The sequence below is a fragment of the Eriocheir sinensis genome, chromosome 21, assembly GCF_024679095.1.
Source record: "Eriocheir sinensis breed Jianghai 21 chromosome 21, ASM2467909v1, whole genome shotgun sequence".
In the NCBI taxonomy this organism is placed as follows: domain Eukaryota; kingdom Metazoa; phylum Arthropoda; class Malacostraca; order Decapoda; family Varunidae; genus Eriocheir; species Eriocheir sinensis.
The window spans coordinates 15,022,936-15,050,760 of NC_066529.1; the positions used below are offsets into that span (position 1 = coordinate 15,022,936).

At 39.6% G+C, this 27,825-nt stretch overlaps 2 protein-coding genes across 18 annotated transcripts in view; one reads left to right on the forward strand and one right to left on the reverse strand.

Annotated features, from left to right (window-relative positions):
- Positions 1 to 12: 12 nt before the first annotated feature.
- On the reverse strand, positions 13 to 11,451 carry LOC127001729 (biogenesis of lysosome-related organelles complex 1 subunit 5-like). 2 transcript variants are annotated; one of them, XM_050866839.1, is made up of 5 exons: positions 11,389 to 11,451; positions 6,363 to 6,445; positions 1,777 to 1,851; positions 1,516 to 1,629; positions 13 to 223 (listed from the first exon to the last, which is right to left on the reverse strand). In XM_050866839.1, the coding sequence occupies exons 1-5, from the start codon at positions 11,405 to 11,407 to the stop codon at positions 59 to 61; spliced, it is 456 nt and encodes a 151-aa protein (XP_050722796.1). In that variant the 5' UTR covers positions 11,408 to 11,451; the 3' UTR covers positions 13 to 58. The 2 variants fall into 2 exon arrangements, with proteins under 2 accessions (XP_050722796.1, XP_050722797.1); XM_050866840.1 differs by lacking the exon at positions 11,389 to 11,451 and adding an exon at positions 6,744 to 6,763.
- Positions 11,452 to 13,296: 1,845 nt separating this feature from the next.
- LOC127001722 (longitudinals lacking protein, isoforms A/B/D/L-like) overlaps positions 13,297 to 27,825 on the forward strand; it is a 54,717-nt gene continuing 40,188 nt past the window's right edge. For 15 of the 16 annotated variants that reach the window (XR_007755430.1, XM_050866818.1, XM_050866823.1 and 12 more), the window contains exons 1-5: positions 13,297 to 13,454; positions 14,807 to 14,916; positions 15,136 to 15,816; positions 16,071 to 16,337; positions 19,076 to 19,159. Coding sequence is in view for 15 of the 16 variants with exons in the window: in XM_050866818.1 (XP_050722775.1) it covers positions 14,836 to 14,916; positions 15,136 to 15,816; positions 16,071 to 16,337; positions 19,076 to 19,159 (1,113 nt within the window). In the remaining variant the exon portion in view is untranslated. Of the gene's footprint in view, positions 13,455 to 14,501; positions 14,524 to 14,806; positions 14,917 to 15,135; positions 15,817 to 16,070; positions 16,338 to 19,075; positions 19,160 to 27,825 lie in introns of those variants that run through there. The other variant, XM_050866819.1, reaches the window with a different exon arrangement.

Below are 27,825 nucleotides of genomic sequence, written 5' to 3' on the forward strand. Positions count from 1 at the left end.
TTAAGGTAGAGGCTGAACTAAGCTTATACTCAAGAATAAATAGATGACTGTACAAGACTTAGACACATCCAGCACGACTTTCCAGCTGTTCAAAACGTGCCCTCATGGCTTTTTCTTTCTCTTGGTAACTTTCCTCAAGCAGATTCAGCTTCTCCTGAACATCACGTTGGACACTTGCAAGCCTCAGTTTTCGCTCAGCCCTCTTCTTGGCTAGCAGCTCATCCTGCAAGATGAGAACTGTTGAAGCAGCAAACATATTTATTTTGAGTAGAGTTCTGGGGCAGTAAAAAATAGGTAGAACTGAAATAAAAATTGACTGAATAAACTAATGGTTACTTATCAGATTAAAAGTTATTTGCAAAGAATATGGATCTAAAATGAGCTGGCACTGCTATGGAATTCTTCTAAGAGAAAAATGCATACACACCTAATAACTCTTCCACTACTGGAAACTTAGAAACTAGGGATGAGGCCAAATATATATTTGTACTTGTATTTGCATATACAGAAAAACTAGTAATTAATTTTATTTGTATGTGGACATAAATATTGTGTGTCTGTAATTACATCAAATATACTGCTGAAAAGGAATGGCATAATTTTCTTATTCAATATTTGGTGGTCTAACCTTTTTTATATAAACCTAGCAGGTAACTAGTATACTGAAGGCTGAATTTCTTTGGAACCTATGATAAGCCTGATGTACAAATGACTTCTTTGTTTTCAATACCTTCTCAATACTCCACTTTTTTTCTGATTTTCCTTTCACAAGGAATCTTAGCTCTGTCATCTCTTGCTTATTTTGTGTTCTGAGCCTATAACTAAGGCCCACATCTGCAGTTCCAGGGTGATCTTTTCAACTACATTCTCTAAACCTATAAACCAATTGCCACAAGAAAAATTACTTGCCTGATATGTAAACACCGAGCTGCTTAATAAATTATTACATGAAGTTAATCTTATTATCAAAACCCTGCTTTGTAAATAGCCTCAGCCTATCAATATGCTCTCATTATCTTGCTCTGGAAGTATATAATCAAAGGGTTAGTACTTTTCTCCACTAAATTAGTAACCTTTAGTCAACGTAGACAGAAGGAAGTATGTAGCGCCACAGGAAGTGTGGGACAGAGTGAGGCCCAGTATTTTTGTATTTCTCTTCATCATGCCATTATTAACATATGTGAGTTTACCTTCATTGAATGTGTTACTGAAGATTGATTCATGCATACCCAATAACACTAAATCAGAGTAAAGCACAAGTTGCTTACAATGTGCTTCCTCGTCAATCCCAAGCACTTTTGAGCTTCACCAGACTCATTAACGTCACTATTTGTGACCGACACATGTAAACTCCCAGAAAATATGCTTATGAGATATCATGAGATACACATGACAGATGAGTCAGGACTGAAACTAGAAATGTCACTTTACAGGAAGGCCATTCATGAAAAGACCCCACAACCATTTATGCACCATTCACATACAGGATCCAACACCTCATATGCCAATACATACAGTGGAGAATTTGGTCTCAGTATCCAAGGTGTCCTCACACATATGGAGAGCCACCTGAATGTCTGCTATCGTGCGGGGAAGGTTGTCATCGGAGGAATTAACTATCTTCTCTACCTGTGGAAAGAAGAAAAAAATACTCAATTAACATTATCAGTATAAATACCTTTCTTTAAATGAAAACAAATCTTGACTTGATAAAGATTTCATGATGTCACCAGTAATCACTTTTTTTCTTTTTTTGCACCAACCATTAGCCCTCACCTGCCCCTCCTTGATCTCTGTGATGAGCTCTAGGGATCGAAACAACTGCTCAACCTCTCTGTCACCACGCTTCTCCTGTAACAGAAAAATAACGCCGCTATGACCATGAGGAACTCCTTCCTTCAGTTCACCATGTATAATTTCTTTATCCCCCATATAAAAAGCACTTTCAAAACTATATTCTGTTGTTCTGACCTAGTTTCATTGTTTACCCTTACATCCCACTTCAGGAGCCATAAAATTTCCTTCCTTGTACTGTGCTCAGCTCTGTCATGAGCAAGTGAGGATAAATGTGGCACGAAGGGAAAGTGATTGCTTCCTCACACGCACACACACACACACACACACACACACTGCTCCCATAGTGCACTAGTTAAGCCCTCAACTTGATATCTTGGTAGGCTGAGGTTTCATACTGGACTTAGCGCACATAACATGTCTCTGGCATAAAAAGTGGTCATTTTAAATGATACCAATACAACATCATCATGTCCTCCTACTAGAAAAAAACTACAATTTTAAGGGTTGTATTACCAAACTATTCTACCTTAAAATGACATGAAAATGCCACTCATCTCTATGAGATCAGGGGCTACAGTCTCTACTATTGTGCCTCACAGAACCCAAGGTACCGTACTGTATCGAAACATGCATTAGTAATGCACCATATTAATGGCATCACTTTGAAAGTGAAGTTACTTTTCACAATGTGGTATTTTCATTCTTCCCAGGTGTCACCACCGACTACATCTTTGTGTCCAAGAAGTTCAACTATCGTTCCAATTATATTGTAAATTAGCTGAGTTTCTCTTGAACTCGTAACAATTACACTTCAATACAATGAGTGATACTATTGTTGATAAAAATGTAGTTGATCATTCTTGTTTTATTTATTGGTAAACAAGAGAAAATAAATGACTATTGGAAACTTCTCCTCATTAAAAAATTTCTTGCATGAAAGCCCTGCAAAATCAAACAGAATTGGGCTTTTCAATAAATTCTATTAGTATTACAATTTTTGCTGAGTACCTGCTTTGGGTGTATCAATCTCGCCTTCAACAAAATCTATCAAAAACATTTGGGTGTTTAGCATCTTGACAGAAACCGTAGCATCCATTGTTTTATCTCCACGGGGGTCACTGGCTTCCACTCCCATAGTGTACCACTCCACCCTCAACTCCTGGCATTAAACGTTATATGTTAATAATGCTTTAAGGCCCCCTTCACACGAGCGGTTTTCTCCCGTGCGGTTTAGAAATCAATGGAGTTCAATGAGGCCCTTCACACGCTGGCCGCATGCACTGTTAACCCGCGCAGCGCCAGGCGGTTCAAAATACTATAGAAGTCTATGGAGCCCTTCAAACGGGAGGCTTTTCCCCGAGCGGCAGACGTGGTTAACATGTGGCAGAGGTTCATTTTGCTCACTAGTTCTTCAAACGTAGATGATGACATGCAGAAATAATTGAAAACCTTTTCTTCATAAGCTTTCAGGTCAGAATATAATGTATAGAATACTCTTCGAAGAATCCTAGGCCTGTTTATTGAGTGGGTCCACCATTTACATAGTCGCTTCTTCTTTAACACCCTGTTCATTATATACACAGAGATCACTCTCTTCTTTACGTCCTCCATCTCGAACAAACAAACTGACAAGTATTCTGTGCACTGCTGCAGACAAACCACACGGGAACCCCACACAACAACCAACAGTCAGCTGAGGGCAGAGTATAGCATGATAGAAGCAGAAGCCAAAGATCCTCATGGAGATCCAAACACTGGAGGCTACCTGACTATCCTAGTGTTAAGATGTTTTTTGTCGAGTTGCTAAATGCCCTAAAATGTTTCTTAATAAAATTCGTCGACGGTGAGACTGATACATCCTAAGCAGATACTCAGCAAATATTGTAATGTAAACAGAATTTTTCTAAATGTCCCATTCTGCTTGATTTTGCAGAGCTTTCATGCTAGAAAGATTTTTAATGAGAATAAATTTCCAATAGTCACTTATTTTGTCTCATTTATCAATAAATTAAACAACGAGAATGATTAACTACAGTTTTATGATCAATAGTATCACTTATTGTATTGAAGTGTAATTATGTATTACAAGTCCAAGAGAAACAGGTAAAGATAATTGAAATAATAGTTCAAGCTTCTTGGGCATAAAGATGTAGTCAGTAATGACACCCGCTGGCTGGAAACTCTGGATATACCCCATTATATACAAAATCTAATTCACAGGGACATGCCTTCCACAGTTATGTAGCATACTAAAGCCTTCGTTGAGTCACAAAATTGAAAGAAAATTGTTCATCCTCCTTATGGTTCATTCCAAACATGAATCAAAGCAGCCCCTGCTCAAACTGTTTTTCTCTATCTTGATTGGCTGGAGTGGCAGACAATCACAGCACTGAGTCATTCAGTCCTTTCTGAATTAACATGATTATATTTTGAATACAAATAGGCTTACTTATGATTTCTGGGTAACCCTGACATCATTATTGCATTGGCTATAAAATATACCATATATAACAGTAAATCATTATGTAATCAACAAATGTGGTAATTGACAAAAACAATCTTATACAATATATATATATATATATATATATATATATATATATATATATATATATATATATATATATATATATATATATATATATATATATATATATATATATATATATATACACACACACACACACACACACACACACACACACACAAACAGTGGAACCTCAGGTCACGAACGTCTCTCATCACGAACAAATCGGTTCATGAACAAATATTCTGAACTTAAAACGTCTTGGGTGATGAATGGTGTCTCGAGCTATGAACATGGACGCTGGCAACAACGTGGGGCGACAAGTCAGGAGTAAAGCCGTGAAAGCATCAGCTGCTGTGTAGCTTTCGATAAATGCGTAATATGGAAAGTGACCCCCCTTCCAGACAATAACATCTCTTCACTTTCACTTCCTCACCACCTTCCACTTATTAAAGCTGGTGTCACATGGCCTTTTTCCTTCAACCGCATTGGCGGCAGGATCAACCGGCAACTCCAACTTTTCTGGATGTGCGTCACACACAGCCAAAGTCAGTTGCCCGTATCTACAGCATAAATAAAGCAGTCGCCCTGTATCGACATGGCGCCGCCTGCTAATAAAGTAAGGGCTGTTGCGAGTTGTGCTGCTGTTACCCAAGTTATGGACTTGTTGCTGCAGTTAAATGGAGGGAAGAAGCAGATGTGGGCACGATCATGGCTTCAGAGACGGGAGGACAGGAGTGTTTTCCCAAACCTAATCAGAGATCTGTGCTGTGAAGACCTACAATTTTCATAGAATGGAGAAAAAAAAAAGATTTTATAAACTGTGGTCCCACAGCACAGGGTGTTCTCTTATCTTGTAAATTAAATAGTGAACAAAGCAGCTTTGCCATTCCACTTTACAAGTCTCTTGGAAGGCCATCTTTCACTGCTCATCACTCCTCAGCCACTGCCATCATTTATTTGTTTACATACAGCCGTGCAGTTGCTCGTACCCAAAACCGTTTAACATCCGTACAAATGGAACCAATGGTTGGCCATACAGGCAACCATGGTTACCCTTATAGCCTCAATGGTTGGAGGAAAATGGCCAGTTTGACACCGCCTATTGCAATGTTAACTCTCCTCCATACAGGTACGGTGTTAGATTTATTGATTTTCAGTGGCTTAGTGTTAAGACCTTGTGCACAAAGTACTGTTGTAAAAGTTTAAATAAGCAATCATCAGTGGTCCAGGAACAGATTAATCCATTTTACCATGGGGAAAAAAGGTTCAGTTTCCGAACATTTTGGGTGACAAATGGCCTTCAAGAACAAATTAAGTTCATGAACCGAGGTTCCATTGTATACGTATACGTTTACTCTTTATGCCTCCTAATCTTTCCTAACAGACATCCTCCAACCATGCCTCAACACAGGCTTAAGGTACAAGCAGCAGCATGCCTCCCACAACTTCCATGACCTTTCATAATTACTCTAAAGATTAAATCACAGGCTGAGACATGCCTTCCACAACTTCAAAGAAGTAGTACTATATAGGACATGCATTTCACAGATTGTAACAGGTGAGAGGTAGAGGTTCATTCAAGCAGGACATGAATCACCTATATATCCATTCACTGGAATAAGTCAGGAGAGGAATGATCCACATAGGCTTTGGGCTGTGGCTCATCTTGAAAAGTGATGGGGCACAAACTATTAGATGATTGGCAACCATTATAGCAACATAAAAGAACAGAAAGAGAAACTGAAATAATGATGACTTTCACCAGCCAGGAGGTAAGGAAACAGCAGCTTAATAGGTGTGCAATAATGCAGACTATCATGCACCTGATACCATACATGACAGCACCATATACATTTTTGTGCTTTCATCATACAAAATAATAATAGGTAGCAGGAAGACACCCAGATATTCCTGCAAACTGCTTTCTCTAGTTACATAATCATGTCTAGTACACAGGCACTGATAGGTGCCCTGCTCTGCATTCATCATTCAAAACAATCATGAAGCTACTCAGATGCATATAAGCCTTACGTACCTCAAATTCCTTCTTAAAAAATTCGATTTCCCCCTTGAGAAATGGCCGATGATCAAATAACCTAGAGAATACTTCATTTACATCTGAAATTCAAAACAAGAAGTACATCAGTCAATCCAACCTCCATCACAACACTGAAGTCACTGGAACTTCACCCATTCTAACCTCCATGGAAACTTTAGCTGATCTTCCCTGATAGGGGTCAACAATGCCCCTTTTCTAAAACCATCAAAATTATTTCAGCTAGAAGGAACAATATGAAATATATAATCATGGATATTTCAATACTCCTTTTTATGAACTCAGAATGGATTATATTTTATCAGACATGATCACTCACATATTACTCTGCTTCAGCAAACTTTACATGAACCACTTTACCCATGTCTTATATTCAATTGCCCAACTTGGTTACTTCAAAGGAAAATCACTGCATAACTCTGAATCAGACACCTATTGGGAAAAAAATGCATGGGAATTAAAAGCTACAAAGAGAGCTTAGCCAATGTGGACATTATTCAATTGGTGACTCATTCCCTTGACAGACTGAGGAAAAGAGCAGTGCAGGTGCTGATTGGCTGCATTAACCTTGCCCCTGATTGGTTGAGGGTGAGAGTTACGTGACTGCTAAGTGGTGTGCATGTGAGTGTGTAATTTACCACTCATAATCACCAAGAAGTACTCTACTAGTGAGAGCGTTCGGAGCTTTTCAGCCAATCTCTTGGTACTGCTGAGACCTTCACAAACCACACACATCCATCCCCTTTGCCCAAGAAGACAGTAACCACTCCTCGTTAGCAGAAAAATCTTTCGGATTGAGCACTCAGACTAACAGAACAGTGTCCACTGACTACCTGAGCAGTGCCAACACAGGTAACCTCACTAAGCCCAGACACTGGAAGGTTTGGCAGATTGAGAGCTCTTTATTGATTCTAGTTAATAGGCTCCATCATCTAGATGTATTTACCTAGATGGCCTGCGCTATAGTTGTTCCATATCAATATTTGTCTAGTTTGTCCTCTCCTTTCTACTTTTTAGTTTCTGTTTCTTATATACCACTTTTTCATTTTGTCATCCAGTGCTCTCCCAAAAATTTTAACTTTTCCTCCTGCCCTTTCTTCATTTTCGTTTTACTTTATCCTTAATTCCTCCACCCTTTGTCTCGTCTTCATTCAAGGTCTTTGCTACATATACGTACTCGCATTCCTCTGCCTCCTTTAATCTTGCTAAAATTGGTGAAGATACGTTTTAACAACGCTACTAATTTTGAAATGCTGACTGCTTATTTCTGGACAAAATATAATGCTGTTTATCATGGAGATAGTATTTTTCTCCAAAAATGACTAAAAGATTGACTTTTCAATGCCTTTTGTGGGCCCGCTGCTGCAGCCACAAAATAGCTCGCAGAGAGGTTCAACTTGGGGGACCCGTGGGAAATCAAGGGTTTTGGGTGGGGGACCATATTTAAACTACTCCAACCGAACTTTACGACCTAACAGCTAACAAAGGGGCTTTGCCCCCTCTCGACCCCCCTTCTAAACAGGGGGGCTGTGCCCCCCCCTGGATCACCTCCCACATATGCGACTTATTTCTGCGAGAAGGTATTTCTTGCAACACCGGCTGGACTGCTGCTGCGGCCGCCACCACAGTAGGCTACGCTTTCATGAATATTATGGGTCATTCCACAAAAACGTCAACCTTTAGTATGAATCTCAGAACTGATCTAAAATATATGTATTACATACCAAATTAAAGCGTGAACCTTGAATTTTACAAATCTGGACATAATTTTTGTAAGAAGTGTCTATTAAGAGTGAGGCATTTGATAATGTCATAGCATGTCACCAAATATTAATTCATGCTGAATTTTGTGATTTACATGTCACTGTTTTAGCTAAGTAAGCATGTGTTTGGAAAGCTGTCCTCGATTTTTATATATATTACAACTATTTTTAATTTTAATTATCACTATATTGTTCACATTAAACTAGTCAGACTGTGGCACGGTCTTGAAGTGAAAGTACTTCGAGTGTAAAGTGTGTGACGTTTTTTTACCATTTTTCCCATAAATAACTTATGCACTGGAGAAAAATAACATAACTTTATATTATAAATGGGATTCCTAATACCTTACTAATGATGCCCTAAAATATCTTGTAAGAGACTCTAGTAGGCCACAGGCTCCGTCACACACGTTACATGCGTAGCGTGAGAAACGTTACCGAAGCATGTGGTAACATTTCTCACGCAACCTCAACATTCACTGTTGCTGAGCTTAGTATGTTACCTACATAGTAGTTTCTTTTCTTTTCAGAGTGTAATCCGAGTATCTACTAAATAAACCTGCTTCATCATGTCACACACACACACACACACAGAAAGGGAATGAGAATGGTGTGGGGAGGGAGGGACAGAAAGGAGAGTTAGATCAGGGCTTTGGTCAGGATATGACCTGACTCTCCCTTCTGCCCCTACCTCGCCCCACCCTTCTCATTTCCCTTTGTGTGTGTGTGTGTGTGTCATGACATGACCTGACTCTCCCTTCTGCCCCTCCCCCCACACCCTTCTAATTTCCCCTTATGTGTGTGACACACACCCGGAAAAGTTGCCAGTTGCCCAAGCTGCCGCCAACGCAGTGGGAAGAAATAGGCCCAGTATGACACCAGCTTACGGACAACCGACAACTCGCTCCCGGATGGGCGTACAGGCGTTGCCAGTAGCCACAACGGTTAGAGGCCAGTGTGACACCGCCTTAAGGCAGTGAGGCCGCTGATTGAGTTAGCGCCAGTGATGACATCATCAGACTCCCAGCGAATCACAAGCGTGTTTTCAGAGCTCAGCCAATCGTAATGCTTCATCTGTGGCTTTAAAACGACCTGTTCTCTCTTCCTGTTTTCTTCTTTTTTCCAAGGTACATATTTTGAGATAACAAGGGAGTAAATGAGGAAAAAAAGTGAGCTTCGGGGGGCAGCATGAGCCAATTATAATGGCGCCACTATAAACAGTTGCCTGCGCCATGACGGGCTCGGGGCCGACCATCAGGCCCAGATGGATAGTCTACCGGCGCCATAGGCTACATGTGGAAAAAAAAAATTAAAAAAATAAAATTTTAAAAATCTCCACGGGTCGGAAAAAATAAGTGTTTTTTCAGTGTTTTAAATAACTTGAGTTTAGCGCTATACCTTCGGAACGAAGTGAGCACGAAAGTCGAGAGGGTACTGTATTTTGTTTACATAAAAATCACACAAGTAACGTGTCTCACTCTTCCGGTAACGTGTATGACAGTCACATTTCCATTAGTAGCACAATAATTATTAGGAATAACCAAATTTGCTGGCTATAGTAGGTTGCTTATCTATTTATCTATTACTGATATGAGGCACTCCTTAACTGAAACAGTAAAATCACTGAGTTAATGAAATTATGCAGGCAAAGTCGGAGAGGAGGTAGCATCCCCCCCCCCCCAAAAAAAAAGATTTTCCAGCACATCATACATGTGGGGGGGGGTTCCAGGGGGGGCCCTTGGTTAGCAGGGGGGTTAAGGGAGGCGAAGCCCCTCTGTTAGCTGTTAGGTTGGTTCACCCCCAACTCGGACCATTGCCTACTCAGACCATTGCCAACTAGGACCAGATCTAAATATGAATAAATAGAACAAAAGATAAAAACAAAAGCTTTAAAACAATAAAATTCACGCATCCAAGAAATTGTTTGCAATTCATAATTAACAAACCTAAAATTACAAAAAACATAAAACAACAAGGTTAAGAAATTAAAAATTAAAATGTAGTTGAAAACAATAGTATAAAAGACTTAAAACAATAAAATTCATGCATCCAAGAAATTATTTGCAATTCATAATTAACAAACATAAAATTAAAATTACACTGATTCACCTAAGGTTTGGATCTTGAGTTCGAGTTGAAATAAACAGTGGTTCAAGTTTGTAATAAAAATGGCCAGAGTTGGTGGTTCAGAATGGTCCGAGTTGGTCGTTCAGAATGGTCCGAGTTGGTTAAGATGATGGTCTGAGTTAGTATTTCAGAATGGTCCGAGTTGAACCTACCCCATTAGGTTATAGTTAGGGACTTTCCTTACTTTCAAGACTAGGGAATTTTTTGTGCCATCCTTGAAATCATACATGTACATTTGCTTATGTTCACAATATACAGGTATTTGATTATAGCAATGGTAAACTTATCCTGGTGGATCAGGCACAGCCATCAAACTAGCCCAGAGAAGCGAAAAAATATGATTCACCACCACTAAGCAAGCCCAAAGCGTAGCGGCAAAATCGCTACCATTTATCAAGACCAATGATAACAATTTTAACCCAACCTAACCTATACGTTGCTTCACCCTCCTCGACCTCATTATTACGATCTAACCAAACGCAACCTAACAACTTCCTACAGGAGGGGGGGGGACTCCCCTATTATGACAATACCGTAGAGGAAAACGAAACCTTGGGACGTATTTGAAGACACCGTCGCTTCTCACATCAACTATTTCTAAAGGTCAAAGAGGGGATCAATCTGTTTTTCATGAGTGTTTTTAAGGTTCATGGCACAGAAGATGGGTCAAACTACCACCAGGGTCATAAAACTACCCCTGGAAAGGCCTACAGCTCCTACGAAAGCCATGTCAAATATGTGAACTTGGGTGACGAAATGTTTTAAAATACGACCCCTTAACTTTACGGACGGACGTGAGTAGACGATGCACGACACACCGAGCCAAGACTTAGGGGGGAAAATGTAGGTAATATGTGTGTGGTGGTACGCCCTGTCATCACGAGTAATATTTGTAGAATTTCCGACGTAAACAAAAAAGAAACGGCAGTATTCCGGTGACGCAACAGTACATTGTAATTATAGGCAGAGCTTTGAACTGTGTTGCTGCCATTACCTCCAGTACCTCTCAGCGTAGGCTAGAGTAAACACTGTGTCTTTCCCCATAAATACAGGCTGGACAGTTCTACTCATCACCTACAAATTAATCTACAACAGGTAACGGAGCCTCCACTCACCGCCCGCCGCCTCCGCCATAGTGTTGACAGCTATGGTAGGAATCAGCTCGCAGCCGCAAAATAGCTCGCAGAGAGAAGTCCAATTAACCTGCTTACTTATATTCTATATTTCACTTATCGCTATCGTTTACTTCAGTTTCGACTCCGATTCATGGCACAGACATCAGAGAAATACTTTTAATCAAGATAAGGCCTTACAACAAACGAGTAGGGCAAATTTTATAAAGATCACCCGGTCGTTGATGTTCACTCAGTTCTTGCTCGTTTGGTCTGTTGGTCTGGTGCGTTGTTGTCTTGCGGGCAATAACAACCATCAAAAAGATCACAAATGGATAAACTAGAAGAAAACCAGACAAATTAGCATGTTCTCTTGACATCTATATTCCCCACTGCGCAGGCGTATTGGACAGCAGAGCGACTTCTTTCTGCAAGGAGGTATTTCTCACAAAAGCGGCGGCGTGGGCTTTAGCTGTTGGCTTCAATGTTCTTTATAGTTATAAGGAAACCAATAACCCTAAAGCATCAATTTAGAGCATATACCTTTATTTTTTACTTTCTCTGTTATGCTATTACCTTTCACCTAAACCGAAACTTTTTTTCTCCCAAACTAAGTCAGCCTCGTTACTTTCGGACGATCATAGCTCAAGTCACCTGACACTACGGTAGAGATTTTTACGGATCGACATACGGGATCATTAAACTAAAAGAAGCCATTAGATATGAATAGGCCTAGAAACACCTAACAAGAAGAAAACAATGAAAAAGCCAAGAAATTAAAGACGAATATAACTACCTATATAGACGAACTCCAGCAGAACGAATTAATTAAGGCAAAAAAGATTGATTATTGATTGATCAGGTAAACAACAAGGGAGAATATTAAGGGAGGAACATGCCATCCCAACCCCCAGGCAGGACAGAATGTGATTATACAACTAGTAATACATGTATATAGGTACCACCATGAAACTAAAAAGATACGTACAATGGTAGGAATGAATGCACAACAAGGAAGGGGGGCGGTACACCTGACAGCCTCCCCCTAGACAATAAGAAAATGAAATGTGGGGACGGAGAAATATATTGCCCATGCACTATGTAGATGGGAATGAATAATACAGAGCTAGTAAATAAAAAGGTCATTGACATCAAAATATGCATATCAAAGGCTAAAGTGGCATAATAAGGCAAGTAAACACCTTTTTTGGCCTTAATTGGTTTACCGGCTTAATTCCTACTCAAAAAGTACCATAGATGTAGATAATTATATAGCATTTTACGAGGTCATCTTCCCTTCCTAAATAAAAAGAACATTATTATCAAAGCACATATTAAAGGCTAAGGCGAATAAACCCATTTTTAACCCTTTTCTGGTTGTACGTGGTTATACGTATATATGTACCTCTCAGACTCAAAAAAGGTCCGTAGATATAGATAATTAGCGTTTTACAAGACTATCTTCCCTTGCTAAATAAAATTGAATTGATACCAAAACACATATGAGATGATAGTAATAATAATAATGAGAATAAACCCTTTTTTTTTGGCTTTGGTTCCCCGAAGGACGCTCGGCGCGCCTCACACACCGGTGTTGTGAGAAATACCTCCCTGCAGAAATAAGTCGCTCTACTGTCCACTACGCATGCGCATTGGGGAATACACATCAAGAAAACATATTAATTTGCCTTATTTTGTTCTAGTTTGTCCACTTATGATCTTTGTGATGGTTAGTATTGTCCGCAGGACAATAACACACCAGAACATTAGATCAAACAATCAAGACCTGAGTGAATATCAGCGTGTGGTAATTCTTTAAAAAAATCAGCCCTGTTCGTTTGTTATAAGGCTATCTTTTGATTAAAAGTGTTGCTCTGACGTATGTACCATGGACTGGAGCCGAAATAGGACACGTAAACGATGGCGGTGAGTGAAATCTAGAAACAGTAAGCAAGTTCAACCTCTCTCTGCGAGCTATTTTGTGGCTGCGAGCTGACTCCTACAACACTGGTAAACAAGATGAAGGAAGGCGCCCCGAGAATCGTCTGACACCAAAACAAGTCAATAAGGTAACCCAGCGCAGCCCTATTCACGTAAATACTTTTGCCATGCATATTAACACATAGCGTGCCTCTAGAGCAGCATGGCGACACCTAGAATACTGTGGTTCATGTTAAAAGCGAGGAAAACACAGTCCGTCTCTCCTGCCATGGCTCCTCCCTCCGCCGCCTACCGCCCCAACGGAATGTTATGCCCGTGGAGGTTGTCGTGTGCGGCGTGCTTGTGGTGGCCAGCTACCCCCGCCCCTTGCTAGCGCCGGCAGAGCGTGGAAATAAATAGAAAAGGTGCTGAAGCAACACACTTGTCAAATAGCGTCCTTTGTCTTCGTCAGCAGTCGGCAACCTGCGGTTCTTTCGAAAGACCTGTGCGGCTCCTGCCACTTACTTTAAAATGTCAGAGGTATCGTAGAAAAATGAAAGAGAGACGGCCGAGACGCGAGGTCTACGATCGACGAGGTTGACAGTTATATTTCTGACACATCTTGTACTATTCACCTATCTCTATAATAATTTCCCACAGAAATAGTTAGATGATTGGTTTGATCACAGTTAGGAAGTGGTTAGGTCTGCTTAGATTAACCCTTTCCATCCGTGACGCAGACGTCGGTTTCACAGTATGGAAAGGGTCAAGAGGAAATGGAAAAGGATTAATCCTCTACTAAACCTCTCAATCCTCCTCCAAATTCCTCTTAATTCTCTTCCATTTCCTCTTAAGAGGTTTAGAAGAGGATTAAGAGGAAATGGAAGAGGATTAAGAGGTTTAGAAGAGGACGAACCCTTTCCATACGGTGACTGTCAGACGCCAACGTCAGCGTCACGGAGTGAAGGGATTAAAATAATGGGGGATTGAGGGGGGTCAAAGCTCCTCCATTAGGAGGCAATGTTAGGTTTGGTCAGGTTTGTTAAGTTGAATTATGATAAATAATATCTCTGTAATGCAGTGGCTAGCATGCTTAGCTTCAGGTCCTCAGGCTTAGATTCAAGTCCTTGCTTGGGCAGTCAATGCACAGCCCACCCAGCTGTTTATTCTCCTTTTCAGATTGGTTGATCAGTTGGTACCTGAGGAAAGCAAACTAGGGTAAGCTCGATGAGAAGGTTCTTTCCCATGATAAGCTCAAGGGAAAATGAGATGGAGATGAGCACCAAGGCCGTATGCAGCCATAGCTTATGACCCCAACTTTACCATTTTATTCTTGCAGATGCAGTCTTTCACCATATCCAGCCACCCTTCTCAGTTCTTGCCCCCAATCACTTCCAACTTCTCTGCTGTAGATACTTTTCATTATTCGTTCCCCTCTATCATTTTCATAAATCAGTATCCATTATTATTATCATCATCATTATTATTTTCCCTTTACCAGTGTGTTGGTGTGGAGCTGATGTAGTCACCATGGATGGTGGTTTGTTGTCTCTCAAGTGGAACAACCACCGCTCCACCTTCCTCCATGTCCTCTCCACTGTGAGACATAAGGTGAGTGCTTCCTCTTCCTCTCTGATGTGAACATAACTGAGTTTCATTTTACTAAGTCATATCTTGAAACAAGTAATTTTGCTAAGTCATTGATCTGTTTGTTCTTCTCATGAGTAGTTATCAGATGTAGAGCCATAACTTATTAAAGTCTCACATAATGCTAGACATATTTTTCTTTGAATTTCTTCTCATTTTCTTCCCATTTGTCTCTTCTCATAGGAGTCCTATTGTGATGTAACTATAGCCTGTGATGGAAAGTTTTACCCGGTGCACAAACTTGTGCTGTCCACATGCAGCGAGTACTTTGAGCAGATGTTTGAACGCACCAACTGCCGTCATCCTATCATCGTGCTCAAGGATATTCGCAAGGAGGATTTAGAGGCCCTGCTAAACTACATGTATGTTGGTGAAGTCAATGTCCTCCAAAACAACCTCTCGGGGCTAATTAAAGCAGCCGAAGGATTGAGAATTAAGGGGTTAGCAGTACCTGATGAGTCGCCAGTGGAAGAATCAACCCAAGATGCCAAGCGTAGCATCCCCTGGGGTAGTGATGGCCCTGATAGCAAGCGCAGACGGCCAGAAGAGCAGTCCCCATCCCCTCAGAAGACTGTTCATGCATCCCAAGACAAGGGCACACGGGAGAGGTCACCTGCAGGATACCGAGAACCCTTCAGAATTCCCCCAAGGAGCAGAGAATCCAGTCGAGGATCAGCTGTTAGTCCTAGCCCAGTGCCTGTTGCCCCTAGTCCTGAGACTCACCAGACCCCCAGCACCCCACTGCCTGAGGCTGCCCCTGACCTGCTCCACCCAGCCACTCGTGACCTTCCTGTACCACCTCAACCAGCCCTCAGCAATGATTCAACTAACTCAAGTGAATCTACTATGCCAGCTGAGCCAGAGGCAAGTCTGGATGTTGGTGTGACTTAATGGGAGTTGTGAAGAGCAGGGGTTATGTAACAAGTTGGAGGGGAGCCTTAACATAGCTAGAAACAGGAGAGCCCTACAATAGGAGTTTGAGAGAAATAAGTGTCTTACCAGAAGGGCATCATACCATAGATATGACTTTGAGCATAGAGAAGTATTTAGTGTAGAGAAAAAAAAGTTGTTTTACCATTTTATCTGAACAACCACTAAACTAGTCTCTCTTTATGCAGATGAAGGTGGACGAGCCACTAGTCAAAGAGGAACCACAAGAGACATATAGCGAGGCAGACGAGACCAAAGACTCCCTACAAGACTCAGACCCAAGTCTTAACTATTCCCAGCACACCAGCAGTCTAGTAGGGGGGGAGGCAGGGGCAGGAGCTGGGGCAGGGTCTGGTGGCACAGGAAGTTACACTGCACAGCCCCTCAGACCCACCAATCAGCCTCAGACCTTAGAGGAGCTGGTGGCATTGCCTGGAGCTTCAGGACTGCAAGGGGTGAGTGTGTTGTGTGCCTCCATCAGGTCATTTAATACACTTCTTTATTCACATCTGATATACAGGTATATATCCCATACTTTAAGATTGGGTTACATTCCTGGAACAGTAATCATGAAGCAAAACAACTGTAACAAAATTGAGGTTCAAAGAAATTCATAACTTTGCATTTCTGACTTTCTGGACTCGTATTGTAAAGCTTGTAGAAAATGTCATTGCTTTTGCTGAAGGTCATCAGTGGTGGGCACCGCTAACTGAAAAGTTAGCTTCGCTAACTGGTAATCCACTAACTAAAAAGTTAGTTTCACTTACGCTAGACAGGGAAGCTAATGCTAACCGCTGACCGCTAATTTTTTTTATATTTGGATTTAGCTTCAGTTTAGTGTTTTGGCTCTAAAATCCTTCAAAACAAACCTAGTGACCTGAAATTTCAATATGTTTTAGCTTAGACATAGAACTTCCCAGAAGCTCTCCAGAAGCCTCCAGTTTATCCTAAATCCGTATATTTTACCCAAGATTTCCCGCAAATTTACGCATTTTTTACTTTTTTCCATAACTGACACATTTTTATTATTTTAAGTTTATTTCTTGTCAGGTGGAAAATATTGAATTCTTGTTATTGAATCCCGAGTTCAAAGAGTTGGAAATGGAAGATGCATTACCCTAAAATACCCAAAAGTTTCCCTAATAATTGTCCAATTATCCTACTTTAAGGTGTAATTTACCCACAAGTGGAAGCCCTGGAATTATTGTGCCATGTGGCTCAACTGGTGCTGTGTCTGCCCACAACGGACAAGAACAAACCTGTATGATTTTTAGTGGACTTAAGTTAGTGGAGGAGGAACTACATTTAGCGGAAGCTAATTTGTCCGCTTACTGTTTCCAAAGTTAGTGAATACGCTAATCTGCTAACAAAAAAGTTAGTTTCGCTAATTAGCGGATTAGTGGAGCCGTGCCCACCACTGAAGGTCATTTGGGAAACAGTGCGATTAGTAGGCCTATGTTTACCCATTTCTTGTATCTTTCAATTGATTTCAATATATTCCCTTAACCCTTTCAATATGGTGACGCAGATGATGGTGTCACAGTATGGAAAGGGTTAAGAGGAAATGGAAGAGGATTAATCCTCTTCTAAACCTCTTAACCCCTTCACTCCGGCGACGCCGACATCAGCGTCCGACGGCATCACCGTATGGAAAGGGTTAGTCCTCTTCTAAACCTCTTATCCTCTTCCATTTCCTCTTAATCTTCTTCTAAACCTCTTAAGAGGAAATGGAAAAGGATTAAGAGGAGGACTGAGAGGTTGAGAAGAGGATTAATCCTCTTCCATTTCCTTTTGACCCTTTCCATACTGTGACGCTGACATCTGCATCACGGATGGAAAGGGTTAATCCTCTTCTAAACCTATTAATCCTTTTCCATTTCCTCTTAAGAGGTTTACCGCCATATTCTCAGTGAAGCTCTTCCCTCTTCGTCTAAGCGTCGCTTAGAGAGTGTGTTTCCGTTGAAGGGTATGCCCAGTCCCTAACCTTCGAAACAATCTTTCCGTGTAGTGTTGGTACTACTGCAAATCAAACAAACGTTGAAAACCGAAACCTTAATGCAATTTAGGTACATTTCTATAATGGATTATATAGTGTGACTAATATTTATGTAAACAGTGCTTGATACAGTGACATACATTATATATAGCAGAAATTTTACATTGATGCATTTAATTGGTTGGTACCCGTGGCTATGTTTGCTTCACTTTCATATCATCCCGATACCTGTGGGCGGAGCTTAGGAGACCTCGTTAGAATAAACTGCTTTTATTTTCTTTATTTTCCTCCTGTTCCATGAGACATCTCTTTCTCCCTTCGTTATTTCTCACTTTTAAATATATTTTAACTAGCTTTAGAGCTCCTATCAGTGGGTGGAAAATGGTATCATCTATATTGCTGAGCTTTGCTAAGCAACGTCACGAGTTTGGAGATTGGCTGTGGTAAGCCCAGCACGGAGTACCAAATACCACCACATATTCATACAGACTTGTGAAACAAGCGCCCGGAGAAAGCCTGTTAGTCCATCACTTTAAAATTCATCCCAGCAATCTTAATTCATGTTTATGGTTCAAAGTGCCTGCCCTACAAATGCTCAAAAAAGAGAACTGTTGTGAATAGTTGAGACGAAAGGGCAGGGCGTGCTGGTTGAGAGGTGTGTTCCAGTGTTGGCTTAAATTATCATAGGAACCGTGAAGTCTTGAATAAACAGAAAAATCTTGTTTCTCGCATCGTATTATTTTTTATATAAGGCCTAGAAAACTTAAATTGTTCTTATACCCAATTAATAATACAGCAACATGGAAAAATGTTGTAATAAAGCATTAAATGTGCGAAGATATTAGCGAAGAGCGGGCCTTCACCTCCTCTTCGTCAAGAGAGGAAATTAGTTCATTTTTTTCCATCCGCTCACAAGGCTGCATCAGACACTCCTCGTCACTGAGAATACCGTTTGGTCCACAAAGCCTTGTTTCCTCGTGTGAAGGGGGAAAAGATAGTTTGAGAATTCCACCATTAGAAGAGGATTAAGAGGATTAATCCTCTTCTATTTCCTCTTAACTCTTTCCATACTGTGATGCCAATGTCTGTGTCATGTATTGAAAGGGTTAAATATAATATCAATAGATTTATTAAATTTAATAAAAATTTCAATGCCTTTAATCCTGAAGGCTCATTTTTTGCTCGTTTACTTTGCAGAAAAGTTTGTGGGAAGGTGACCGGGCATTGCTAGGGATGCCTTATGAGGGCTACACAGCAAACCAAGCCAGAGCTCCCCAAATGGTAAGTGTGCAAAGTGTTATAAACCAGAGACTTGAGAACAAAGACAGCCAGCCTGATGATCAATTGCTGAGAGTTTGATGATCCCAGTTGTGCACTCAAACCTATCATACTGGGGACAATGAAGAATAGTCATTTTAGTTTAAAGTACGGTACTTCAAGATACATGATCAATAAATCCAGGCAGACATACCAGCCAACCTGTCTATCAAAGCAAAGACTGTAATGAAAAGTAAACAGAAGCTGATTCACTAGTTACCTAAAAAAAGTTAGGTACTTATTTGAGCAAGAAGAAGGCAACAACTTTGATAAAACCAAGTAAGGGAGCCCTTAACGACTAAATATTCAAACAGTGGGTCTGCTAATATGCTGTGGTTCTTTTTACTTGTTAGAATATGAATTAATTTCAATTGATAACAAGGAATGTAGATATTCTGATTCATTTAACACATGAAGCCTTTGGAAAATTCAGTACTGTCAACCGGGGTGATTTCGGACAAAAAGTGGGTTAAAAGTTGACATGTTGATAACTCATAGCCAGTTGCAACAAGCTAGATGACTTAGTGTCAGAATTTGTCTTTTACCATATAGTTTTCGAATAAGAATGTTGTTTTCTTGAGACACGTTTCTGTTATGAAAACAAGCACAATATGTGTTTTTGGGATTTCGTAAAATTTACCTCTCTTGGAAAACTTCTGGCAGGAACGATCTGTATTACACACAACATCAAAACTAGAGAAAGCAATCAGAAACATGCTTAACTAGAACAGTTAGAATGATTCAGGGGTGCTTAACATATCCTACACACCTGTAAATGTCACTTGAATGGAGGCATGTCGAAAAATGGCTCAAAATGGGGTGACTTCGGACACCTAAATATAACTACATACTGTGGGGTGACTAAGGTGGGGTTCCCACTATTCCGTTTTCACGGATCCGTCGACAATCAGTGACGTCATCAACAGAACCCGGCCCCGCGTGGAGCCCGTCCAAAGATGAACTCAAGTTAACTTTTGGGTCTGTAACGGCGGTGGTGGTGCCAGTCCAGTAATGTTGAATATTCTACATATCATGAAAATATGAAATAGAAGTGCTTGGCTACAAAATAACATATACAAGAATAAATTTCTAGTGAAATGCATCATGATAAATCTGATAATGAGATGTAAAATAGTATGCACTTCAAAGAGCCCTGACACACTTGAATGTTGCCCTACCATTATAAAAATTACTTGCGGTGATTAGTATGTGATCACTAAGCTTCCAAAAAAAAAACCTGTGCTCTACATCTTACAGTTTTTTTGTAATAACATTTTATTCAAAATTATTGACCATTTTTTTACTTCCCTGCCACTGCCGACCTGAAATATGGAAACTTCTTTCCCAAGATTTTTGCCAATCTTTTTCCCCTGTTCGACAGTGTCCGAAGTCACCCTCGGAATGTGCGAACAGGCTCAGATACGTAAACCCAATGAAATATAGCCACTGTCCAAAGTCCCCCCAGACATGGGGTGACTTCGGACACCCATATTTTTTCACTTAGCACAAAAACTATTAAGTTTTGTGAAAATGTTGCACCATGTAATGATAGCCCTTAACAATACAGAGTAAATGCACACTCGGCATAGATCCTAGGCCTAGAAACAAAAATTTCATAAGCAAAAAAACTTTGAAAACTGTCCAAAGTCACCCCGGTTGACGGTAAAGGATTTCACTTATATTCCTTTCCAGTTGTTTCATGTTAATTAGTATATGAATTAAAGCTTCTATTGACCATCTTTTTTGTGTAGTCTTTATGGAATAATCAAAGATCAGTTGGATATTTTTATTGTAGATAAGATGCTTTTGCTTTGTATGAATATAAATATTTTCCATTAGACACAAAGTCAGGACCCTGGAGGCTGCATTAAATGACCTCTTAGGTGGAGAAAACATGATATGGCAGGACATTTCATCAAGAATAGAATAAGCAGTACTATATGGTACCTTACTTAGACCCCATTAGAATAAAAAATGATAATGACAATAACTGCCTTGTATCACCAAAAATGTTGGAAACTGGCCAGTCTTTGCTTCTGAGGTCTCTGTTGTGGACTTGACTTAGCCTGTCTCTTTCTGGCACTTAAGTCAGTGATTATAATAGGCATGCCTTGGTTGATAGAGTATGTTGTTGAGGCAGCCCAGTAGAAACATGCTCTGAAACTGAAAGAAAGTGGCAATTAGAAAAGGAAACCTCTGAAACTCCATGAATCTGACATCTAGAGCCCAGCTGAATGGATAGGATGTGATAATGCCAATTGAACATTAAGCTTTAGAAAAACATTTGTGGAAGGGAAGGAAAATAAGTGACCAATGAGTGAAAGAGGCAGTGGGCAATGCTGTAGTTGAAATGTGCCAAGCAAATCCAGGCCTTTATTTATGGATGAAGTTTAAAATGGAATTGAAAGTGCAAGTAGTCAGTTGTTAAATGGTAAGTGGCATCTAAATCAGTCACAAGAGTACAAGCATGTAAAGATTACAAAGGACTCAAACAGTGTTTAGAGAAAGCTTTGGAAAGACTTACAGGAAGAAGTAAAAAATAATGAGGGAAAGTCAAAAGAGCAGAGGAAAATCTTTTACTGAAAAGTGCTGAGTTATGGAAATCAAAAAGTGGTATGTCAGGCAGTGGAGAGTTATCAGCTGGATCACTCAGTGACTACATTCATTAATTATCGTTGTTCATGAATAATGATGACTGCTTTAAATAACATTATAATATAATTATGTTTTAAATAACATTAAATGTGAGGGTGCCATAAAGAGATATGTCATGGAGAGTCCAAGTTTTTGTCTTCAGGGCTTCTTTTTTATAACCAAAACTTAATTATTTGGTAATCTTCATAGAACTTATTTCACATTCTGATGCTAAATTGGTTATTGAAAAAGATGCCCCAACTTTGTAGTTTTCTAGTTTGTTGTCTGCATCCATTTATAACATCCAGTTCCTTTATTAATATAAAGTGACCATAAAAGAACAGTATTTTGAGTTCTGTTAGTACTAATGTTACAGTGTCTTCAGAATTTCTGTAAGATACTGATGAAAAGTGTTTGGTCACTATGAATATTGCCATAGTCTTGAATATTTGCATCTGGATTGGAAACAATGATCGAATTCTCGTATTTTATTTTATCTGATTTATCTCTGACATTTTGACTGTATGGTATAGGAAGAGGAGGCTAGGAGATTGTATTCATTATTGAAAAAAATATTTCCAGCCATGAGCATGGCAGTATATTCAAAACAAGTTAATGTAATGATTTTAATTATGGTCATCTGGCACTCCTTATCCTGTGAGAGGGAAAGAAGTTAGTAGAAAGCTTCAGCAAAGATATTGAGACTAAGGAAAGAAGGAGGCAGGTAAGAGAGAGGAGTGACTGCTTCACACTGCACATTTCCACATCCTTTCCCCAAATAACATTATTGCAACATTGTCATCAACGCCCAATGTTGTCTCAAAACTCATTAAAATCTGAGGCAAACAGTGGCTCTCAAACCAGAGTGGATTGTAGATTAATCATTCATTGAGACTTACAAAATTATTATTCTTGTCAGTTTTATGTTTAAAACTTGTTATTATTATTGTTATCATAAATATTGTAATTATTATTATTACTTTTATTCTTATTATTATTTTGATTATTATTACTTCCTGGGACCTGGGGGCATGAATATGTAGCTGTGTTCCACAGCTTGTCATGTGAGGCAGCTTAACAGAACATGACCGGTGATTCAGGAGGCTAAAGATAGGGACTGAGCCCTCCCGCAACAATTTTTGTCTAGAATGCTCATCAGAATGGTAAAATAACATTTTTAAATTACTGACCTCTCTGTAGGAAGCAGGATCATTGATGAATTGGTGAGGGAGGATATTATTATTAATATGATTATCACTATTATTATTACTATTTCTATTATTGCAGTTTTTTATGATTTATTATGATTTATTATTATTATTATTATTATTATTATTATTATTATTATTATCATCATTATTCTTATATATAGAAGAGTAGTGATTGCAGTGGAATCTCTTAATGGGCACATGGGCACAACTGAGTGTGTAAGCAAGTTACAATATGATATTTACACTGAGTGAAGTCACATTTACTTTGCTATTGTGTTTCCCACATTACAGAGGAACTAAAAAAGCATGATATATGTGATGGGGATGATGGTCATGTTGTAGTGGTTGTCAAGGGTTGCAGCAATCATGTAGAGTTGATCGTGACAGCCCTTCAATGATGGTGGTGGTGGAAGTGGTAGGCTGGTGGAGTTAGACTGCTAAATGTTATTTGAGTAACCATGGGTCTTCTCAATAATCCTTCATTCGGGGGCAAAACTAACCGTCTAAACAAGTTCCACTGAGGAATCTATACTGCGTGAGTTCACATTTATTTTAATATGATGTAGCTGACATTACATTTATTGTAAATATCCTTGAAATAAGGAAATTAAGAATACACCTCCATGGACCAACATGTCATAAAAGGTGATTGTTGAACTTCCTTAATTGGAGGAATTTCAGATATAGGACCAAGTCTCATTTTATACTTTTGCCCACAAAGACAGTCAGAGTGGTCACAAGCCAAGATGCCACAATACCAAACTCTGACGGCGGTACAACTTTAGGGCATGATATCGTGGAGGAAGATTGGGAGACGCTTTAAGAGCAAACCACTGAAGGACAAAAACTGCTTGGAAATTCATATGCAAGACACTTAAATAAAATAGGATTTTGAACACAAAATTTAGCTGGAATGAGTCATTCAGGGGTATCCATTAAAATGCTGTGTCACCAACTTTTCGTCATAGAAGTCATTCGCTTGTTTAGCATAATTAAGAAGGATCAATGATAAAAGTTATTAAAATGAGCCTGGTAAGGAATCTCCATATATGAATGATACTTATGCTGGCTTAACTGTTAAAAATGAGATTCCAAAAGGATATGATGCGGTAAACTCTCACTTTTACAGACCTCAGTATAAGAAATTTTGGCTTTAATGAACTTTTTGGGCCAGTCTGGTATATGTGAGGGTTTACTGAAAAAGTTCAGTAAGTGTGAAATTTGGTTTGGTGATGGGTTTGTGCGTGTGTGTGTGTTTACCTAGTTGTAGTTTTACAGGGCCTGGGCTTACGCTCGTGTGGTCCCGTCTCCATATCTGTATTTGTCCAGCTTTTCCTTAAAGTTGTGCACTCTCTCTGCCGATACTACATCCTCACTTAGTCTGTTCCAAACCTCTATGTTTCTTTGCGGGTAGCTATATTTCTTTATGTCTCTCAAGCATCTTCCTTTTCTCAATTTTTTACCGTGTCCTCGTGTGTTGTTGGTGTTTCTTCCTTCTCTTAGTAGTAACTCCTCCTTGTCTACTTCTTCCATATTATTCCATAATTTATAAATTTTATTAGGTCTCCCCTTTTTCTTTGTTCCAATGTTGGCAGGTCCATTTCCCTTAACCTCTGTTCATATGACAATCTCGCCAGTTCTGGAACCATTTTCGTTGCCATCCTTTGTATTCTTTCTAGTTTTTTTACGTGTTTCTTCTTATGGGGAGACCACACAGTTTCCGCATATTTTAATTTTGGTCTAATCATAGTGGTTATTATCTTTTTCATCATATCCTTATCCATGTAGTAAAATGCTATTCCTATATTTCTTACCATTCTATACGTATCACCGAATATCCTATTACATGACTCAGACTGTTGATTATCGTATATTGTCACTCCCAGATCTCTCTCTTCTTGAACTTTTAATATTTCTCCATCTCCCATTCTATGTCCATTTTGGTCTCCCTTCACTCTTTCCCATTTCCATTATATGACATTTCTTCACATTGAACTCCATCTCCCATTTCTTACTCCAGTCCCAAATCTTATTTAGATCCTCTTGCAGAATTTCACAGTCTTTACTGTTTCTTATATGTCTCAGCAATTTCGCATCGTCTGCAAACAGGCTCATGTAACTGCTTATTTTCTGTGGTATATCATTTATATATACTAGGAAAAGTATTGGTGCCAATACCGATCCTTGAGACACTCTACTGTCTACAATTTTCCATTCCGATTTCATGTCCTTTACCACTGTTCTCATCTCTCTTCCCCTGAAGTAACTTTCCATCCAGTTCTTCATTTCCCTTTCTATCCTCCTTTATTTTCCAGCTTCCATAGTAGTCTTGTATGTGGAACGTTGTCAAAGACCTTCTTCAGGTCCAAATACACGCAATCTACCCATCCGTCCCTCTCCTGTGTTATGTCTGTCACTCTTGAGTAAAAGCTGAGTAAGTTTGTTTCACATGAATGCCCTTTTCTAAAGCCATACTGTTTTTCTGTAATTATATTGTGTTCTAGAAATTTTGTCCATTGTTTCTTTATCACTTTCTCGCATATTTTACAAACTCTACTGCTCAATGACACTGGTCTGTAGTTCATAGGTTCTTCCTTTTTCCCGCTTTTATATATAGGAACCACCTCAGCCCTCCGCCACTCCTTTGGTACTTTACCAGTTGATATTGAGCATTTTATGATATCATATACCGTTCCTATTGCTTTCCTCTCTTCCAACTCCTCCATTATTTTATATATCTCCTCTTTAGTTACTAAGATTTCATCCATTTGAACATTTATCTTGTCATCTTGTGGTTCATTGAATTGTGATTTTTTTGTAAAGACTTGCTGGAACCTCTTGTTTAGCAGCTCAGTCATGTCTTTAGAATCTTCAATTATCTTATTTCCATGTTTAAGTCTCTATTTTTTTCTTTGGTTTGATTTTTCCATTTATGAATCTATAAAACAGTTTAGGTTCTTTCTCGCACTTTTCAACAATATCCTTTTCATATCCTTTCTCTTCTCTCATTATTTTCACATATTCATTTCTTGCTATCTTAAAATCTTCTTTATTCCTTTGATTCTTATTTCTTTTCAATCTCTTCCATGCCTTGTCTCTTTTTATTTTCCTTTGCATCTGCACATCTTGCATTAAACCAATCCTTTCCTCTTTCTTTGGGTTTATATAATGGGACATATTTCATAACTCCTGTTTCATACCACTCCATAAAAATATCATACTTTTCCTGCACCTCGATTGTTCTCTTCAACTTTTCCCAGTCTAGCTCTTCATAATATTTCTTAAGATTTTCTATGTCTGCCTTCCTATAGTTTCTCCTGTTTCTTTTATATGATTCGTCCTCCTCAGTGCCTTCCTCCTCTGTCTCTATCTCTATTATCACATGATCACTTTTTCCCAGTGGACACACATATCTTAATTCATTTAACAAGTGCATTCCCTTCGTTAGCACCAGGTCCAGTCTCGCTGGTTCATCATCACTCCTGTATCTCGTGTTCTCCGTCACCCACTGCATCATCAAGTTTTCCATAGTCAATCTTAGAAATCTATCCCCCCATGCCGTCTCACTACCTCCACTTTTGAATGTTCCCAGTTTACCTCCTTGCAGTTGAAGTCTCCAACTTACAAGATTTTTGTTTGCTTTGAGTAACCTGCTCGTGTGTAATTCACCTTCACCTCTTGTTCTGCTGCGGGTCTCTCTCGAGACAGCCAGCCGTTTCCCTACGGAAGAGCACAGAGCTCGTAGTGCTGATCTTTGGGTTGGACTGAGACCACTCACACACAACACACCGCGACAACGAGGTCACAACTCCTTGCCTGACGTCGCGTACCTACTCACTGCTAAGTGAACAGGGGCTGCACGTGAAAGAAGATAAACCCAACTTATCTTCACCCGGCCGGGGAATCGAACCCCGGTCCATCTGGTTGTGAGCCAGACGCTCTAACCCTGAGCTACTGGGCCGCTCTTCGCCTCCACCACTTCTTCCCCCAAACTGTTCCACAAATCCACACTTCCATGAGGAAAGCTGTACTTCTTTTTGTCTCATAAGCATGTTCCCTTTCTCAGCTTCTTGTTGTGTCCTCTCAATCCTCTCCTTTGCTCTCTCTCCATCAAGTCCTTTCTATCTACCTTATCCATACCACTCATAAACTTAGACAACATTATCAAGTCTCCCCTTTCTCTCCTCTGTTCCGAAGTTGATAGGTTCATGTGTTCCAGTCTTTCTTCATATGGCAGACCTGAGAGTTCAGGTACCAATTTTGTTGCAATTCTCTGAATCCTTTCCAGTTTCTTTACATCCTTTTTTTGTGTGTGTGGACCATACCACTGCTGCATATTCTAACCTTGGGCTAATCATTGCCTTTATTATCTTTGTCATCATATCTATATCCTTATAGTGGAATGCAAATCTAACATTTTGCAATAGTCTACATGTATCACCAAATATCCTGTTTATGTGTTTACTGGCGTCAAAGAATCCTGAATTGTCACTCCTAGGTCTTTCTCCTCCTTAACCACCCTTATGTCTCTTTCACCCATTTTATATTGTTTCAGGGGTCTATTTTTACCTTTTCCCATCCTCAATATGTGACATTTGTTTGCATTGAATTCCATTTCCCATTTGTTGCTCCACTCACATATTGCATTCAGATCTTCCTCTGTCCTTATCCTTCTTTGCAGTTTTGCATCATCAGCAAGCAAGCTCATGTAGCTTTTTTAGCTTTTTACTCTTTCTGGCATGTCGTTGATATGAATCAAGAATATTATTGGTGCGAGTACAGATC

Excerpts from the sequence above, each read along its gene's own strand:
- LOC127001729 (XM_050866839.1), bottom strand. Across the intron at positions 1,630-1,776 it reads CAGAGATCAAGGAGGGGCAG|GTAGAGAAGATAGTTAATTC; the intron begins GTGAGGGCTAAT and ends TTCTTTCCACAG. Across the intron at positions 224-1,515 it reads CTGAGACCAAATTCTCCACT|GATGAGCTGCTAGCCAAGAA; the intron begins GTATGTATTGGC and ends CTCATCTTGCAG.